The following is a 20,179-nucleotide window of genomic DNA, read 5'->3' on the forward strand; positions in this document are numbered from 1 at the left end:
CCCCCCCGCACCCTGGCAACCAGGTTCCAGCAGGTCCTTTCTTCCTGTTCTTCATATAAAATAAAAGAGTTATCTGATCTTAATGAGCCTGGTGTACGGTGTGGCCAGCTGCCGTGCTCTATTAAACTCATAAAAATGGTCTGATGGTTACACGCATTTACTTTGATCAAGATGAGGGGAGCCCTGAAGCACAACGCTTGTATTGCTGTCTTCGGGCAACATTTGAATGCCCACATTAGGAACAAGCTGCAAAAAATAGGAGAAGAGGATGAGGGAGTGCCTTAGTGACAACAAATCTTCTCCAAAACATACAGCAGAGATCCTGGAGGTTTTGCTGCCTGGTTGGGCCTACTGTACTGTACAATAAGGGGTTAATGAGTTAGGTGGGACTCACTACTGTGTTTGTAAAGAGAGGAGAAGAGGTACTTACACCCTTGTGGTCAGATGCGACAAAATGATGTAAATAATTTACTTCATTATCCAAAGCTTCCACTGGCTAATCACTGACCAACGACCAAATTACAAAAAAGGAATAACAAAACAAACATAGCTCAAGAGTGTGGGTGTGTGTTAAGTTTGTGTGTTTACACCTAAGAGGGTATAATTCAGAGGTTAGAGTAGACCTCTTTGCTTCAGGGTTGTGAGTGAGTGAGTGAGTGAGAGAGTGAGAGAGAGAGAGAAGTGGGAAGTTCACTCACTATGAAACTGTTCTATAATCAGTGTCTGTAATGTGATGAAGTAGTGTTGCCATGCAACAGCAGTGTTGTGATGTGTTGTGGAGGCTGGGTGGATTGGTGTTGAGTTCTCACCAGAGTCCTGAGCCAGCATTCCTCACAGTGGACGTGCCAGCACTGGATGGAGGTGAGGGGCATCGTGTACGAGTCCTGCCACAAGGGGGGAGACAGAACATTAGCATAACAGTTTAAAGGGGAACTGTGTGGACTGACACAAATGGACACAAACGCACGGTTGCAGGCACACACGGCACAACACTGGACAAGTCTTGACGAACGACGGCACCAAACCAAAGCACCAGGCAGCACAGCTAGAAGCACAGGCAGGGAGGAGGGAGGCGGCCAGCCCAGAGAGCAGACGGGCAGAGGGAAGGAGGGTGGATGAGCACAGAGAGCCTTACCCTCCGGAGCGGGAGCAGCCGTTTAATCCCGCCGCCGCTGCAGCCCATAACGTAGCCTCTATACAAACAGTAAATGCTCAGCGGGGGGAGGGGCTTTGAGCTCTCAGCAACCCGCCTCTCATTTGGCGCTGTTACCGCGAGGGCCCGCCCCCATTGGCCCAGATTCTTGTCTTCAGCCCTGTCTGTTTGGAATCTCTTCCTCTGTAGGGAAGTACAGAGGGGGCACTGCTGAGCACTAGAATGTGGCGGACTACAAAGCATAGAAAGAAACGGGTACGGACGGACTGGACTGGACGGACACCGACACATGCACTCACACACACAACATCAGGCGGCACTGGAGAGAGAGGCCTATAAGAGTTTCTGTTGCAGATCTTGTGATGTGTTTGAGACTTGTGGCAGGCTCTGGTCAAAATAAGCTATAGATCATTTTACAGGCCAGAATACGTTCTTTCTATGAAATGTACTGAAACAGAACAGGGAACACTGAATGTGAAGATGATGTGAAATCCAATGCATCCATCTAGTGTCCAGTTCCATAAAGCAACAGTAGGAGGTGGTAGAGATTCACTGACAAGGACCCTGCTGAGGTGGTCTGCCTGTATGATGCCTTAACAAGTGTTCAGATAACACAGACTACAAACAAACTCCTTGACGAGCTTGTAGAGAAAGATCCTCAACTCTACTGCCTAACAAGCCCATGCCATTTTGTGTTTCAAAATGAGTGATGAGGTGTAAGCAGTCAAATATAACTCCTGACCAACTTTGTTGGTGGGTTAGAAGTTCAGGTCATTGCATAGATTATTTCCTCACCCTTCTAAAAAATGAGAACAAAACCCAGTCAACAAACAGGTGTGAAGAGCTTCTTCACTCCTCAGCCTGGCTGAGTGAGATTTGTGACGGGAGGAGACGACAGTAATGACAAATGAGCTTTACGATGGTCACCGGAGGGCAGGAGTTATCAATATGCATCCATTCTCCTCTCCTGTCTGTCACCCCGGGGCTGAGACAACCTTTAGGAGGGGCAGGCGTCAGTAATTGCTTGCTTTTCACAGAGTCGTGGGCCGGGGCCAGGGGTTGCCAAGGCATCTGGCATCTTCACTCATTCGGCAGGGTGAGAGGATGGCAGGGTGGGTGGGGTCTAAGTACCACCACAACACTCTCAGAACACCTCTGAAAGGATTCTGATTGGTCAGGTGTGAGATGTTGTTCATCCATGTTGTCTGATTCTCTCTCAGACCAGAACAGCTGAGCCAGTCATTAGGGACATGACAGATAATCAACTCTCAAGGAAGTGGATGCATTGATGGATGTCAATCACCAAGGTGACATCAATAACTATAAGACAGGAGTTAACTTATTGACCCCCCCCCCCCCCCCCCCCCCCCCCAAAAAATGATAAAGAACCATCAGTTGAAATGGTCAGAGAAACTCCTCAAAGCTGCAGGGTGGTAATTGGCCAATTCCATGGGCTGGTTCCAACTGGGGCTCCAAAGTTATACGACAGTTGGTGCAACAGAATCTCTCTGACACACACATCAGGGGGCAGGGAGGGAGGAGGGCTGACTTTCAGGCCATGCAGGAATCACTTCAACCACCAGACAGTGAACGTCAACACAAAGCCTCTGCCTGCACACCACAACGCTGCATCCCTAATGGCACACTAGTCCCTATATAGTGCACTACTTTTGACCAAAAAGTAGCGCTCTATTGCAGGCCTCCCGAGTGGCGCAGTGGTCTAAGGCCACTAGAGATTCTGGGTTCGAGTCCAGGCTCTGTAGCAGCCGGCCGCGACCGGGAGACCTATGGGGCGGCGCACAATTGGCCCAGCGTCGTCCGGGTTAGGGGAGGGTTTGGCCGGCAGGGATGTCCTTGTCTCATCGCGCACTAGTGACTCCTGTGGCGGGCCGGGCACAGTGGACGCTGACACGGTCACCAGGTGTATGGTGTTTCCTCCGACACATTGGTGCGGCTGGCTTCCGGGTTAAATGGGCATTGTGTCAATAAGCAGCGCGGCTTGGCTGGATTATGTTTCGGAGGACGCACGGCTCTCGGCCTTCGCCTCTCCCGAGTCCGTACGGGAGTTGCAGTGATGAGATAAGACTAACTACCAAATGCATACCACGAAAATGGGAGAAAAAAAGGGAGTAAAAAAATATACTTAAGTTTAAAAAAAAGTAGCGCTCTATAAAGGGAATAGGGTACCATTTGGGAGGCAACCCAAGAGTTGGTATACTAGTGGATGGGTGGGTTGCTTGGGTTCAAAAACTCTGTTATGGTAGACATGCATAGAGACAGAGAGAAAAGCACATGGAAGGCCAGAGAAGAAAGGAGTGTAGTGGTTCCTTACCATGCAGATGAGACACTTATATCTGTCCCCTCGGAGGATCTGTTTCTCCAGCTCCCGGATACGAGCCTTTAGTGCTTCGAACGTGGTGGCTGTCGAGCCCTCTGTGATCCTGTAAAGAAGAAAAGCTGGGGTTGGGTCACAGTGACACTCAAAGAGAAAGGATCAGTACAATTACATAATTGAATCTCTTGTTTTAACTCTTCGGAAGCAGCACTGCAGGGATGAAGAGGCCAAGGTATTTGGTGGCCATTTTATGCGTTCATTCTTAATCTTCTACCTCAGTCCCAGTATCTGATTGATTTGAGATTGTTCCTGGTCAAGTTTTTCATTCAGTCCTTGCTTGTCAGGACACCGAGCTGTCTTTATACTGTGCATGACACGTCCCTATTCAACAGCTGTCTATCTGTCTGTATCCTCCCAGGTCCTATCCCTACACTGACTGACCCAGGATTTACAGCTCCCTCACCTCTCAGGCCCTCCACTAAATATCCCCTGATTAATGCCCCTGCCTGGAGAATGTACATTTAAAACTGTCCTGCAGCATATGAACGAGCAATAACTAAGTCAATATGGCCGTCAGTGATTGCCCGGGACGCGGCGCTGGCCAGATGTTTATGGTGATCCGCTTATTTTCCAGCCAGATGGAGCGCTGATCTACAATATTGATTTACTATTGGACCAGCTCTCAGCGGGAGGCAGAGCGCTCCCCCACTCCGATTAGTGGTCGGTCGGAGGGCCCATTGCCTCGGCTACCAATGGCTTCATTTATTATACTACCGGCCTTGTGTGGTTGTTCAATGAGGAGTGAGGGCTCTGAGGACCACATACACAGTACAGGAGAAGAGATAGACAGGCTACTTACCTAGGGTGATAGCTACATTGAATAAAGCACTGTTTTTGTCTTTTCATATAGAGATACTCACACCAATGTCATGTTTTCTTAACGGAAGGTTGCATCATTTGAGTTAAGCCGAATATGACTTCAAGACCTTGAATGTTCCTTTGTCTCGTGTTAGTCCAATTAAATGCAGCTGATTGTGACTCAAGTCAACTTGAAACTCGTTTGACTGGACAGAGACCTTGGCCACAGAAAGGAGAGGCCAGTCATTGTCTCCTGTCCTGTGACACCATGGCAATAAAGCTTTAAAATCTCCTCTTATTAGTGAGGAGCTTGTAAAAAGGCATTTAGTCTTGATTAGCGTGCCTGCTTATAAAGCAGCCCCAGAAGCGCTGTCCTCCGTAGCCTGCTGTTTTCCCTTTTAACAGCTTCATAAATCCCTGCGGTGGTTCACTCAACCAACACTGTCATTGGGCCGCACGGAGTAAAACTTTTCCCTATAAAGACCAGCCCTTCTCTTTCTCAGACACGAGGCGGGTTGACAATGAATATTCATTTAGCCAGTGATTTATAAGAAACCACATTCTAAAAGTTATTTAATTCCCTCGTGCAATAAAAGGGGGTTTTAATCTTTTTTTATGTGGAGGGCTGAGCCGTTGGAGATGGATGGTGAACCGGAGTGTGTGTGCCCCTGGTTTACTACACACTAGGCAGAGGGGACTGGATTACCTCACCGGGCTGAAAGTAATCAACCATTTGATGACTGTATCAGGGGGGCCAACCCCAACCAAACCCCAACCCAACCACAGACAGGCAGGCTGGCTGGACATCAGGCATGCACTGCATTACTAAACTGGATCATAGCAATTATTAGTACTATCTATATACCACTTTCAGCATACCTTGACATAATGACTCCCTGTCATTGTCACGTTACAGCTCTACCTCATTCTATTGTCTTCATGGATAGGTAACCGTGTCTTTACTGGGCATAAGCCTGTGTATAAATTATTACAATTTAGCTTGACTGGTAAAGGAAGATGGTCTACGCAGTTCACGTTTCGCTAAACTTTTTCTTAGACTCCAAACTACTATCATTTGTAACGCTACACCTGAAAAATCCATGTTATGATAGTGGCTTATAATATACCAAACAACCTGTGCTAAACTTGAAATTATTTATAAGATGAGTTATTGGCTATACGTTATGCTAAGGGAAATACAAGTAAAGTAAACATTGTGGCCATAAAACATGGCCGTGAATCAGGCCTGGGCTAGGTTTCTGACCACAGTGGGACTCTGTGGGGCACTGAAGCTGTAGTAGCCTTGAGTACAGATAAAACCTTATAAGACTTACAATCTAACCTGAAATACTACATCATGCAAGAGGTCCCTGGCTGCTACACCAGCTCTGTGTAGCTGGGACACTACAGGTCTTTGGAGGACTACCTGGGCTTGTGTTCAGAAGGGCACCGTTTCAGAAGTTCTCCCTACTGAACACAATCCCTGAAGCAACAGAAGGGGAAGATGGAGCAGGAGAACAGCTTACTAATATTGAGTTGCACCCCCACCCCTTTTGTCCTCGGAACAGCCTCAATTCGTTGGGGCATGGATTCTACAAGGTGTCGAAAGCATTCCACAGGGATGCTGGCCGATGCTTCCCACAGTTGTGTCAAGTTGGCTGGATGTCCTTCGAGTGGTGGACCATTCTTGATACACACGGGAAACTGTTGAGCGTGAAAAACCCAGCAGCATTGCAGTTCCTGACACAAACCGGTGCACTTGACATAAGTCTTTATGTCTTGCACATTCAACTGGTCAGTCTATGTCATGGAAAGAGTTTTGTACACTCAGTGTATGTCATCTCAGCGGTGATCCTCCCCTCTGACCACTACAGAATGGAAAGCGAGAGAGAAAGAAATAGAGAAAGAGAGAGAGAGGGAGCTCGTCCTTCTTCCCCGTTAAGTGTTCTTTGTTCAGTCTGAATGTGTGCGAGAGGCTGTGCCTCGCGCCCATTTCTCATTTGATTAGCCGGCCTTGCTAGGTTCCCTGCACCCCCCCCCTCCCCGGGCCTCTGCCCCCCTGCAATCCATCTCCATCAGCCCGTTATCTTCATCTAGCGTCCACCTATATCCCAGCCTTTCATCTCTCAGGCAGGGAGAGAGGCAGGCAAGGAGGGCCAGTGGTGGCCTCCTGAGCACACTACTGGCTGGTGTAATTACAGTTAGATACGGGCGAAAGGGAAGAGGAGAGACCCAGGGGACTGAAAGCCTTTTACAATGGGGATTAATCCACGTCCAGCTCCTTCCCCATTCACCCATGTAATTCTGTCATCTGTACATACAACATCTTTGTGTGATAGGCCTATGCAAAAATGGACGTTGAATTTACAAACCCTCGGAAACTCAAATGTAGATTTACATATAAAAACGTGAATACTGTTGAAGACTAAGATCAAGTCAGAACATAGGTCTAGTTAACAAAACCCACACATTCCAACAAAAATGTAAAGGATATCTATGGAGAGTGGGACATCTCTTTTTCTTTTTTAATGTAACCTTTATTTAACTAGGCAAGTCAGTTAAGAACAAATTCTTATTTACAATGACTGCCTACTTGTAAAGCCCCCCCCCGAACCCGGACAATGCTGGGCCAATTGTGCGCCGCCCTATGGGACACCCGATCATGGCCAGTTGTGATACAGCCCGGGATCAAACCCTAAGTGCCTTAGACCGCTGTGCCACTCGGGAGACTTACAGTCCATGGCTGCCTCAGCTTGGTTAACTAAGGCCTTAACTAAACTGACACCAGAAATAAAAGTCCCAACTGATTTCTTCAGCTCCAGCCATATGTATGTGAGGATGGTCTTCGATGGCTATAGGGGGAGGGCTCCTCTCTCTCACAGGGTCCGAAGGGGGAGAGGCAGAGGAGGACGGAGGGGGTTGGGTAGAGTCATCACATATAAATTGAGGACAGATTCAATTATTTGCGGAGCTACATGGAAATCTCTGCCATTGTTTCAAGTTGAGCATGAAATTTTGCAGCAATCACATTGGCGGCATTGGAGAGCTCATTTATCTTGTTTGGGAACGAGTGGGGCTGGAGACCCCGATGCCAAGAGATCATTACCCATCTGCGATGAGATCAGAGATTTCACTACCGCAAAACGCACGAGCGCACACACCGAATCAACGTAACGAAAGGAGACATATCTCATTTTCATCTGGGATCGAGGGCTGAGAAAAGCCATACGCATTTTGCAAACAGTAAAGTTGTTCCTCTGAAATCATTCAATCCCTTATTTGGACTCTTTAAAAGGATTCTCACATTAAGTCTCTTTTCCATCAGGAAATTGCCCATAAAACCCTGCATGCCCATTTGTTTTCTAGATTTTGGCACAGAAGTCAGAATGTAACAACATACAAGCAACATTGTACTGTTGAGGAATGAATGACGTCAACTCATGTACTTATTATTATTATTTCTTTCTTGTCTTGTCTATGACAATAGTAAAAATAATCAAACAGGCTTGTTCCTCCCAATGAGCCAACAGACAGTAAGGAGGGACTGTTAAACTATTATTCCCGGAAGAACCCTTCTTTCTGTTTTTGACAAATGACATCTCCCGCCGTATAATACAATACCCTCCCAACATCCTGTGGAACCTGATCAAATAAGGCCTAGCAGAAAACAACGGCAGGCAGGGAGAAAAACGCTAAATATCTGTCAGAAATATAGGTTCAGCTGGAGAGTTACTGTGACTGTCTGTAGATACATCCTGAATGGCACCCTATTCCCTACATAGTGCACTACGTTTGACTTTCTTTCCCCCATAGGGCACAATCAAAAGTAGTGCACTATACAGGGAATAGGGTGCCATTTAAGACGCAAAGTCAGTGCTCCAAAGCAGACTGGTTGGTAAACCTCTCCCTCTCTCTGCCTGATGGAAATATGATATTAAATAAACAGGTGTGTCACGTCTGGAGCAGAGCAGCCGATAGCTAAGCTAATAAAGCTGATTCAGGGGGCAGGCAGGAGGCCCTTCTCATGGCTAAGGCCTACTCTTCCTTCTGTCTGACAACCAGCAGGAGTGATCTATGCCCAGTTCGCCTAACACGCCTAATACCCCTACTCCTTCATATAATGGCAGAGCAGTATTCTCTCTCTTTGGCGAGTGTGTGTCTGGGTGTCTCTGAGGGCGAGCGTGTGCGTGTGTACGAGAGGGGAGGCAGAGAGTTTGAACATAGTTACAGCGATGAATCAATCTCCTAAGCTGTCATGCTTCTGGCCTCACCACTTAGGGAACAATCCCCCGTCTAGCTTCAAGCTGACACGGACAGACATCTACACACCGCAAACTCACTATTCCTACACACTCCCTTTTGCCTAAACCCCTACACTGTTTTCCTGATGGACACAAGGCTTTCCCTCCCTATCCCACAGACAGTCACTGTGTTTACATCTCTCGGTCGGTCTGTCTGCCACACAGACAGATCATAATGACGCTGCCACAGAGCATGTACTGATGAATTCATCCCCCCACTCTGCACACACACACATTTATCCTGGGTACACACACCTTCAACCAGGGGAGAGGGAGGGAGAGATCGGACCAGATACGTGATCACAGTGCACCGATGAGCCCAGATCAGGTCTACGTCCCAAATGGGACCTTATTCCCTTCATGGTGCAGTACTTTTCTATGGGCCCTGGTCAAAAGCAGTGCACTATGTATGGAATAAGGTGGTGCCATTTGGGACGCAATCGAGATCAATGCATCTCAAGCTGCTCTGATTATGCACCAGTTCAGTTCTCCAACAGCAGGCTGATATTTAATATGTGGCCAGAGCAACTCTTCTCCGATAACTGAGCAATGAAGCATTTAGCCTGCCGGGGAGGCAGACAGGCAGGGCAGCCCTGCCAAGAGGACACAGTCAGTGGAGACGTGTGTGTGTGCGGCTACGGGTGTTAACAGGAAGTAATCGTGTGTGTGGATTTATAAAACACTTGCTACGATGGTACTACTACTACGCCCTTCACAGGAAGTCGATGATGATGGCGGCTGAGGGAGAATAGGAAATGGAGCAGTTTGGCTGCTTTGTTGGAACCAAAACATACATTTATCTCAGTCAGAGTGAGCAGTGCTGGGGAAATGGACACTGAGGAAAGGAAACAGTCAAATGAGATGAGAGGAAGGAGTGAGAAAGAAGAGACAGAGAGATTGTGATAGAAGGCAGTTTCCGACCCGTGGCCACATTTAAGATAGGGGTGGGGGAAACTGAAGCAACTGAGCCAAAATGGAGAGCAAGAGGAGGAATATGCCAGACATGCAGAAGCAAGCAATCAACAAAAGTCCCCCTCCCTCTCTCCACTAGCTGTGCTACTCTGACCCCAATTACCCATTCAGAGGGGCTGGCCATGCTTCCGGGCACCGCTTGTCGGGGAATATGGATGAGGACACGGAGATGAGGGAATTAGAGAGGCTGCCCTTTACCATGCACATATTATTCACATTTATCTGGTGCTTGGTAGGGAGGCAGGGGAGACGGTGTTTCTACTACACTAGGAGGTCTGCCAGCCTGCTACTTCTCCCCAGGCCCAGTGTGTGTGTGTGTGTATGTGTGCACCACCTTCCACTAAGTGAACACTCCTGGAGGATGGTAGAGCAGCAGCTAGGCAAACAATTCCACATGATTAGGTTGTAATGAATTGGGGAGGTAGCCGGCTAGGTAGCAAAAGGGGGAGGTAGTGTGTGGGGTGATATTAGGATTCCTGCTGTCTCTTATACACATCTAGATGTGTATAAGAGACAGGATATTAGGATTCCTGCGTGGTGCTGTGTGTCTGGCCCAGATGGAGCACACAGCTACAGAGCGGGATCAATACGGTGGGACTGTCCTATGATCAGACCAGGGGATGAAGTGAGACTTCGCTAGATTCACCACAGGAGGAAAAAAATGACCACACAAAATGCATCATTTATGACATAACAGGCCAGGCGTAGGAAGGAAAGAAACTCATCTGAGAGTAATAGAAACGTGATATGAGAGGGCTGGGGGAGGCAGTGGTTGGATTTCAGCATGGCAGGTGTGTGTGTGTGTGTGGGGGGGGGGGTTAAGGGGCTGAGAAGAGAGGGTATGATTCTTACTTCTCTATTTCGCTGTTTTTACAGGTCCGGGGCACGTTGGAGGATGAGCAGGCGGCGTTGGGCTCCTGAGGCGGCTGCTGCTTGCTGCTCTCCCCGTTGCTCGTAGAGGGCATCTCTGCAGAGAGAGAGAAAGACGGGGAGATATTAGCACCGACGTCAACATTCATCAATACGGTCGAAAAATGTCAATAAGGTAACCATAAATACAGAGGATGACATCTTGTTTCAAGCCTCAACTCACCATCACTGGCCCATTTGGAGAACTCTGGCGTTATTCTGTTGGATGGCATTCCGCCACTGGAAGAGCAGAAAGAAACACAATGCTATGTGTTGAGAAGGAGCACAACGCCACAAAGCAGAAGGTGACGATAGAGTAGAGTTTACTAGCGTACAGTAGAGTAGGAGTGAGAACCTACTTCAACACCGCCCCGCGCAGGGCCTCCCGTTCTTTGGCTTCTCCTTGGTCCTCTCCGGAGCAGGGAATGATGTCTGCCTCTGTGTACTGGGCCTTGCCGTACTCTAGCGTGTCGTCTCCATCCACGTCCAGGTCGGCGTCGCTGTCGTGGTTCTCCTTCGTGCTGCACATGGCAAAGCCTGTTCCTGAGGAGATGGAGGGAGGCGAGAGAGGAGGGGGGTCAGAGGTGGGCGTCAGTGTCTAGGCTCTTTCAGACCATGCAACCTTTGTCAATGTTGAGGAGGAAAATAACCATGTGTGTAAATACTGTACATACCAGGGGTACTCAACTACTATTTGGGAAGATCCAGAAATGTCCTAGGTGGCAAAGGTCTGGATGGATGTCATTTATCGGCGTAGTAACAAACCTCCACCTCGCAACCCATGGGACCCCACTGTTCAAACTGTTCACACCCCTCTTGTTGGTGGAGAGAACATTTTGCAGTTTTAAAGGTAATTTCCTTCAAATCTACACATTTTCCCATGTCTTATGTGAGTTCATATGATACCCGAAGTGACTCAACAAAATCAATGGGGCCCCCGGGGGATCAAGGCCCATGGGCACGTAATCTGACCATGATAACCACAAGATTTAGATAGCTAGATAGGCTACTAGTTGATAAACTGGGCATTTCTGATAGGTTATCCAGAGTGACTTACAGTAGTGACAGAGCTGGTGGAGTACATCTAGTTTATCAGCATTTAACACCCCCGTAGTGAGTGCATACACTTTCATCTGTACTCGTCCCCCGTGGGAATCGAACCCACAACACTGGCGTTGCAAGTGCCATGCTCTACCAACTGAACTACACAGGAGCCCGTTCTGGGTCCGGATGCTTACCACCAGTTGAGTATGGCTGGTATACTACACAACCTCTGAAACATTCATTTCTGTCATTTCAAGTGGGATGACATTGCAAACCAGGCCTCCAACAAACAGTAGCCTTTCCTCTAAGACCCGGTCTGCCTATCCCTCTCTCTAAACATGTAGACCAGCAGGGTAACAAAGATCTGAGTTAGTCTATTAAACCTGCTGGTCAAGCACATTGATTGAAATGGACATGTTGAGATGCTGCCATCTCTCCCTCCTTTCCTGTGAAGTATTGTTGGCCAGGTGAGGCTGTCAGCGGCAGACAGAGGGAGGGGCTGTCTAGAAGAAAAAGAAACGCACACCTATTTAGGCGAGGTGCTGACTAGCGGAGTAGAAAACTTGAAAATAAAGGAGAGCCGCACTCTAGGAGCTCAGATGCAAAAATGTAATATCCAACGTTTCGACAGCTAAGCTGTCTTCATCAGGGTATAATCACAAACACTGCGGGAGGACTCGTTTATATAGTGTCAAAAGACACACAGGTGTCTGTAATCATGGCCAAGAGTGGCCTAATATCATTGGTTAATTCTCAAATATTAAAATGGCATACCAAGAATAGCATACAAAAAACAAATGGATAGGATACGATCATAGATTCATTTTATACTACACCAACTTACAAACAATTACAATGGCAAAGCCACAATAATCACAAGAATGGCTCAGATCAAAGTCCACGTTGAGACCAAAGGGAGCAAGGGTCTTTAAGTTAAAGATCCAGGCAGCCTCTCGTTTTAACAATAAATTATCAAGGTCACCCCCTCTCCTAGGGAGGGTGACATGTTCGATGCCAATATAACGCAGAGACGAAATCGAGTGGTTTGCTTCCAAAAAGTGGGCCGCAAGTCAAGTTTTTGCACCCAATGGTGCTACGATGCTCTGAGATACGTACTTTTAATTCGCGCTTTGTTTTACCCACATAATTTTTACCACAAGGACAAGTTATCAGATAAATAACTGCCTTAGTGGAGCACGTGATAACAGCTTTGATTGGGATCGATTTCCCTGTTTGTGGGTGTTTGAAGGATCTGCATTTATAAGTGCTATTGCATTGAGCACAGCCATTACACTTGTAATTTCCATCCAGTAGGGGCGCAAATAGACGTTGTTCAGGAATATCTTGGGGTGGTAAATCAGAGTGTACCAATTGGTCTCTGAGATTTCTGCCCCGCGAGAATACGTAGACTTTGATCTGAGCCATTCTTGTGATTATTGTGGCTTTGCCATTGTAATTGTTTGTAAGCTGGTGTAGTCTAAAATGAATCTATGATCGAATGCTATCCATTTGTTTTTGTATGCTGTTCTTTGTATGCCATTTTAATATTTGAGAATTAACCAATGATATTAGGCCACTCTTGGCCATGATTACAGACACCTGTGTGTCTTTTGATACTATATAAACGAGTCCTCCCGCAGCGTTTGTGATCATACCCTGATGAAGACAGCTTGGCTGTCAAAACGTCGTATATTACATTTTTGCATCTGAGCTCCTAGAGTGTGCGGCTCTCCTTTATTTTCAAGAGGGAGGGGCTGTGTCAGCTGCCAATGGCTGGTTATCTGGTTATGGGGGCTGACTGACTGGCTGTAGGTCTGACTGGCACCTCTATAAACCCTGTGATGAGCGGCTCGCCAGACAAACTCCTGCTGCTGTCTGACTGGCCCTTTCAGCTCCACTTAGGGCCCTGCCTCTCACCTTGCCTGTGCTGCCATTGAGAGACACACAGTGCTGGGTGCTGATTGAGTGGTCAGGGGCTGACTCTCCCACTCATCTAGGGCTGGACACTGATAGCTGACTCATGTCAAGACAGGAGATGGTACAATGCTGTGGTGGAGTACAAACAAACTCGGATGTTAAGGATAAAAAATGGCATGGGCTCATATTAAGACATAGGCTAGGTAGAGACATGGATAGAGGTTCTAAGGCCAACCTACTACAGAGACCCAGAAGACAGGTAGTCTTCCTCCAGCCTCTTCCCCTCTCTCCATGGAGGCTGAAGGAAGCTCTGTGCTAAGGGACTGGAGCTGCTGCTGGAGAAGGGGGTAAAACCATGTCCCTGCCTGCCACCAAGGATAACCCGTTTTACAATGTGCCCATGCTTTTTAGTGATCATATATACTGAACAAAAATATAAAATGCACCAATTTTTAAGATTTTACAGTTCATATAGACCTACTGGGTCTCTCATATAGAGACCCAGTAGGTCTCTACTGGGAAGCCAGGCCCAGCCCATCAGAATGAGTTTTCCCCTCACAGACAGAAATACTCCTCAGAACAATCCCACAGGTGTAGAAGCTGGATGTGGAGGTCCTGGGCTGGCGTGGTTACACGTTGTCTGCGGTTGTGAGGCCGGTTGGACGTACTGCCAAATTATCTAACACAAAATTGGAGGCATTTATATTTTTGTTCAGTGTTAAAAGGGACCTTTTAAGTTTGATTTGATCCCTGTGGCTGGGTGGAGCATATGTGAACAATGGCTGTGGTGCACAAATATGTCTGTTCAGCTGCTGGTGGCGGAGACAGTAGTACCAGACAGCTGAGGGGACCAGTGGGCAGATACTATTTAAATAACTTCAAGGTTCCTGCATGGTGGTGGTGTGGTATATCTGGATAGGACAGGCTCCTATGCTGCCCACTGGTCCCCTCAGCTGTCTGGTACTACTGTCTCCGCCACCAGCAGCTGAACAGACATACGTGTGCACCACACATTGTTCACATATGCTCCACCCAGCCAGAGGGATCAAATCAAACTTAAAAGGTCTCTTTTATATGATCACTAAAAAGCATGGGAGAATTGTAAAAAGGGTTATCCTTGGTGGCAGGCAGGGACATGGGTTTCACCCTCTCTTTTCTCCAGCAGCAGCTCCAGTCCCTTAGCACAGCGCTTCCCCCGGCCTCCTCGGAGGGGAAGAGGCTGGACATATTGATGCACCACTGCACCACAGCCATTGTTCACATATGTCTCTACGCTGAGGCTGAAAATGTGTTTTTCAAATCCAATATTTTTTTCTCTCCCACAGCACAGTCAACCACCTGGACCTGGGGAATACCTCTAAGGCTGCTGTAAAGGAGGGAGGGAGTTCTGGCGGCCGGGCGGTCACAAAGGTAATACACTGCAAATGATGCCCAGCATTTCATGAATCTACTGTGAATGACTGGTGACACACAGGAGAGGCCAAAACAAATAAACAGACTGTCCCTTTGTCCCGCCCACTAATGGCGTCCAGTGACCAGGCACATTGGGGAGGAGAAAGTGACAGAGGGTTGAAAGGAACCAGAAATCACTGTTAATCCAATCAATTGATCAGGGTATTGATGCATCGCTAGTTAGCGATGCATGGCTGGAGCCAGGAAATGGGAGGGGATGGGAGAGATAGCACAGCATTGATTTTTAAAAGGCTGTGGTGTTGAGTGGTGGCAAGAAAGAATGGTTCTCGATGCTTTCACTGTCCCCAACCCCCAACAGTTTTGGGGCCACAGTGGCCCCTAAAAAGAGGACTTTCCAGAGTTCAGTTTTACTAGATGGGATTAGCATTAAACCCAGTGGGACATGGATAAATATTCCCCTTAAATATACTCTCCCCAACTGGAACTGACGGAGATGGGCAGACTACTACTGCTGCATTCCATCCAGTTCAATCTTCATTCACCACAGCGGTAAGTGTGGAAGAGGACTATAAAGACAAGTTGGGAAAACAAGATCCCCATCACACTGATAGTTGACTGCTAGAAAGTAAAACCAAGGGATGCTATAAAAGCAGGTGGCATGCAGTCTAACCATCCAGCCCAAATTGGAGTGTCTAAAGTCTAAGCGTCAGACCCTGTTGTTGTCCCACGAGCAGACGAGAGGACGATGAGAGGACTACCGCAGTCTTAAGTCACGGGCTGCGTCCCAAATGGCACCCTATTTCCTATAGAGTGCAAAAGCAATGCACTATACAGGGAGCTGTTTGGGACTCAGCCATGCTGTTGGGCTGGCCAGCATGGTCTGGTCCTGCTGCTCAGCCCCTATCTCTCCCTTTAACCAGTCTTGGCAGGCAATCTAATCTCCCCTGAAAAGGTCAGCGCCACCATAACTGCCTTTCAGTCACATTATTTCATTATTTATTTATCCTCTCCGCTCCTCCTCCTCTCCGCTCCTCCTCCTCCTCTCCGCCCCACCTCTCTGGCAGATCAGCCAGGGTCGATATACAGACACACCAACACACACATCCCTGCACACCGGCACACACACAGGTGCACCTAAACATATCCACCACATTCATTATCATAACCAATCTTGTGCATCTCATTGACTTGAACATGTAAAATACATGTGTTCTTGCCTGTGTAACATGGACCTGACCGTGACACCTATTACCACGGAAACAGAGTCAGAGACAACGTTAGGTTTCTGAGCTGTGAGCAGCGAGGGAGGGTCAAGGGGCCAATCAACATAAGAGACAGCCTGACCAACAACACCCGGTCGCCATGGCGCTGATAGCCCTTATCAGCCTTCCCCAGTCGGCTCTGGTCGAAGGCCGTCATATCGCACTGGCATTTACAGGACACGTCTGGGGAGATGATGGGACAGAGATGGAAGAAACAAAGATGGCTGCCATCTTTGAAGCCCATTTACAAAGGAGAAAGCGCTGCCTTATATCCCTGGTGCCATCTTCAGTCAGCGGACTCAAATCCCCTCTCCCCGGATCGGCCCCCTTAGCCTTGGTCTTCACTATCAGGCTGTAGGGATCAGATCTGACCCTCTTCATCAATACAGCAGCCTTTAGAGCTGTCTCCCAGGTCCTCATAAGCCATGTACACAGGAGGACCAGGGCCCCACACGTCTCAAGCAGAAAAGTGTTCCTGTTCGATTTTCCTCCCACCCTCTGACTGTCTTCGACTTTTCTGTGCTGTTTAAAGGGCTTCCCTTTGCCTTTCTTCCCTCCCCTCAAAGGGAGAGAGGTGTCAGTGTTGGTGCTGGTGTCTCACAGAGGATAGCTTAGGCCTCTTATCCAATTGAAGCCCCTTGTCTCCGTCTCTCCTCTCCGCATCAACCACCCCCCCGTGGGCTGGATGGATGGTGGATTCTGCCTGGCTGGACCCATTGAACCATGGTCGACTGCAGCAGAGCTTTCAAGGCAAATCCACCTTCTGAGCTTCTGGGGGGGAGGGGGTCGCTTTCAAGTGGTATCACCAGCACCTCTGACTTTGACCAGCCCTTATCTGTGTCACATCACAGGACGTCGGGCTATCACAGCCCGCCAGAAGGGGTCTACTGCTCATTAGATGAATGGACAGACAGACAGACGGCCTCAGGAGGTTCAGTCGAGAATTCAAACTGATCTGTAGGCCGTTGATGTCTGTCTGTCTGGACGGGTTTGCGGCGAGAGAGAGAGAGAGCGAGAGAGAGCGAGAGGGACCAAAAGGCACACATCTTATTGGGCTTTGTAATGCAGTTTTACTCTGGATCGAATTTGGGGACTTGGGGGGTTTAGCGACTTTGCAAGGTTGAAAGAGGCCCTTAGAGAAGACTTGACTTTCCTGTGATCTCCAGAGACACACCACGAGGACCTGTAGCCAATTCATTTTTACAGCTCTCTCTAGCAATGAAGTAAGGCCTGTCTGTCAGACATGAAATAATGAACGCTGACCTATGACCAAATCATACACTTGTCCAATTAAGCGGACTACACTAGTAATTGATCACAGACCAATGGCCTACTAAATATTCACAAATCATGTAGGTGAGCACAGTGGCTAGGCTGGATCAATGTATTACAGCTTCTAAATCACTAAACTAGATCTATCTGGTTGCTTGATAATCTACATTTAAAAGTCACTATTGGAGAGGGAGAAATTAAAATATATACAATTTAATGAGCAATGTAATCAACAGCCCAATGCCGTCTCGTTGTCAACGACTATTGATAATGGACTATGTATTGAATTCTAGCCCTTCCTATTGATGATGTGGGCTAAGATATGTTTCAGAGGGAGACAGAGATGGAGAGAATGTGAAAAAGAAAGTGAGAGCAATAGAGAAGGAAAGAGCAAGATAAAAAAATGGAGAGAATATGAGAGAAAGAGAGATCAGTCTGTGTTCCCTAGCGGGCAGCTTTGTGTCCATGGCTATAATTGCATCGCTGGGCTGAGGGGAACCCAAAGGGTCACTGGTCCCTTTCCTTTCCACACACACATCACTCCTCACCGGTTCAGACAGGTCAATTGCACAGCTAAATGTGTTTTCCTTTCTCTCCTAAAGAGGCTGGGGCCAGGGCCGGACTGGGCTGACCCCTGCCTGGACCGGGGCTACATGCCCTCACACTGTAGCTGGAGCCAGAGGCACATCCCAAATGGCACCCTACTCCCTATTTAGTGCACTATGGGCCCTGGTCAAAGGTAATGCACTAAATAGGGAATAGGGTGTAATTTGGCATATAAACCTAGAGCTGTCCACCCTGTAATCGTGGGCATGGTAGGCATGTTAGCCTCTGCACCCAGTCACGTCCTTTTAAAAGGCAATGATACACTGCCTCACTCTGTTGTTGTTACTGAGGGGGCTTGGGACTAGCGGGGAAGAGCGTTTAGAGTGAGTGCTGTGGTGGAAGCCATTTGGTGCACTGGGTTTCCAGACTCTTATACTTTCAGTCACCCTAAACATTTAATTGATTCTCAAATGTGACATGTTTTGAACCAAAGTAGCCCAATTGATTTTTTAGTGTGAAAAATAGGGTTGCGATCCAAATGGCATCCTATTCCCTTAATAGTGCACTACTTTTGACCAGGGCCCATAGGTGTATAGTGTCACTGTAGTGTACCTCTGAAGCCTCCTTCCAGCAGGGTGGTAGCTCTGACCCTCTTCTGGCCGCACCACTCGTACTCCTCGAAGCGGGTCCCGTTCTCTCCGTCCATGTCTGCAGAGTCATCCTCAGCAAACGCACCCTCCCTCTGAGAGAACAAAAACACTGTCAACACTGAACCAGACACAGGGTAGGGCTTGGAGTAGAAAAATACATGTTCTCCTATGTCAGAATTTGGAACTACTCGCATAATCAAAATGATCAACCAAAAACGATCTGAATTCTTTGAATTCCAAGTATACTATATCACCAAAATGCTTATCAAAACTTTTTATATATTTGTTATTAATACAAAACTAGCTATGAGGTACAATAGGTGATAGAACTACAACTAATGGATCTGTGAAATTTGGAAAAACCATCACCAAACTAAGGGACCGAGGGCAGAACCATGACCAACGTTATAGAAAGCATGACTATAAATAAATACATTATGTTCTGGGAGCTAATGACGTGTTACAGTGTGAGTGAACATGAATCTTTGAGTTGGTCAGGATACCTCACTTGCCATCTATTATATTTAGGAACCAGAGTTTCAGAGGAGGAAGAAGACTTTCCTACAGGAGAGAGAGGTGGGCGGACCATTCGACAGGAGAGAAGTATTTGCCTACACTAATGATTCTTTCCCCTGGACGCTTCAGTTGAACATCTAACTGCTACTAAAATATGACTAAGATGTTATTACCAGCAGAAAGCAGAGGAAAGATCTTTCTTTAAGACTGGAGAAGCCCAGGTTCAGTGTTTGGTGAACTACTAAAAGAAGAGGCTGTCAGACAATGTGTCTATGAGTCTTTGTCATGTCTATGTCGTGTCAAGTCTAGGGGAAAGAGAGGGAGCAGAGTTGATAGATACTAGATAGCGTGGTGGTGACCAGTGACTAGAGAGAGGTGACTGGTTGACTAGAGGCCTGAGGGGCCTGAGGCTAAGGGGGAACGGGTACGGACGTGAGGCTACCTTGAACAGACATTGTTCCACATGCCTACTCATCTCCTCCTCTGTCCCTGCCAGCGGCGCGCTGCACAGTGGACATACCTGCCCATCCTCTGGCTTCCGGCGCTTCATCTTCCCAATCCGTGCTGAAACACAAAGAAACAGAGGAAGAGGTGTTTAGAAACATGGGGAAATCTGACTTGTTTTTGTATTTCTCTGTTTTAAGTTCCGTCCTGAACTATCACATCGCTAGGTGAAAAAAAAGTCCATCGACTTCGGCAGACAGCCATGCGGCTACAATGACATGATTGGTTGAAATGCAGCAAAAAAAAGGACGCAATCCAAAAAAAACAGAATGAATTGAATGTTCTTGATTAGAATCTAATATAATGAGTTATTTGATCATATTAAACCCTCTGTCAGTGTGGATAACCAGGCTCATAGCAGGCAATACAGCCCAGCAGAAAGTCTGGTTGTGACAGAGGCAACCTTTTAATATGGTAACATGGACCAAAAACACACTGTAAATTCATGGTAGCCTATTGGGAGTTTTCTACCTCTGTCCTCCAGCTGTGTACTACGTGGCGCTCTCCTCTGCTTGGCAGAAGATCAG

At 47.5% G+C, this 20,179-nt stretch overlaps 1 protein-coding gene across 1 annotated transcript in view; it reads right to left on the reverse strand.

The window, feature by feature from the left end:
* rnf220a (ring finger protein 220a) overlaps nucleotides 1–20,179 on the reverse strand; it is a 170,854-nt gene that overhangs the window by 5,436 nt on the left and 145,239 nt on the right. Inside the window, exons 7-13 of the mRNA XM_070436799.1 lie at nucleotides 19,669–19,712; nucleotides 18,595–18,724; nucleotides 10,888–11,071; nucleotides 10,713–10,768; nucleotides 10,472–10,586; nucleotides 3,486–3,594; nucleotides 810–884 (exon numbers count right to left, since the gene is read on the reverse strand). Coding sequence (XP_070292900.1) covers nucleotides 810–884; nucleotides 3,486–3,594; nucleotides 10,472–10,586; nucleotides 10,713–10,768; nucleotides 10,888–11,071; nucleotides 18,595–18,724; nucleotides 19,669–19,712 — 713 coding nt within the window. The remainder of the gene's footprint in view (nucleotides 1–809; nucleotides 885–3,485; nucleotides 3,595–10,471; nucleotides 10,587–10,712; nucleotides 10,769–10,887; nucleotides 11,072–18,594; nucleotides 18,725–19,668; nucleotides 19,713–20,179) is intronic.

The sequence above is a fragment of the Salvelinus sp. IW2-2015 genome, linkage group LG32 (genome assembly GCF_002910315.2).
Source record: "Salvelinus sp. IW2-2015 linkage group LG32, ASM291031v2, whole genome shotgun sequence".
In the NCBI taxonomy this organism is placed as follows: domain Eukaryota; kingdom Metazoa; phylum Chordata; class Actinopteri; order Salmoniformes; family Salmonidae; genus Salvelinus; species Salvelinus sp. IW2-2015.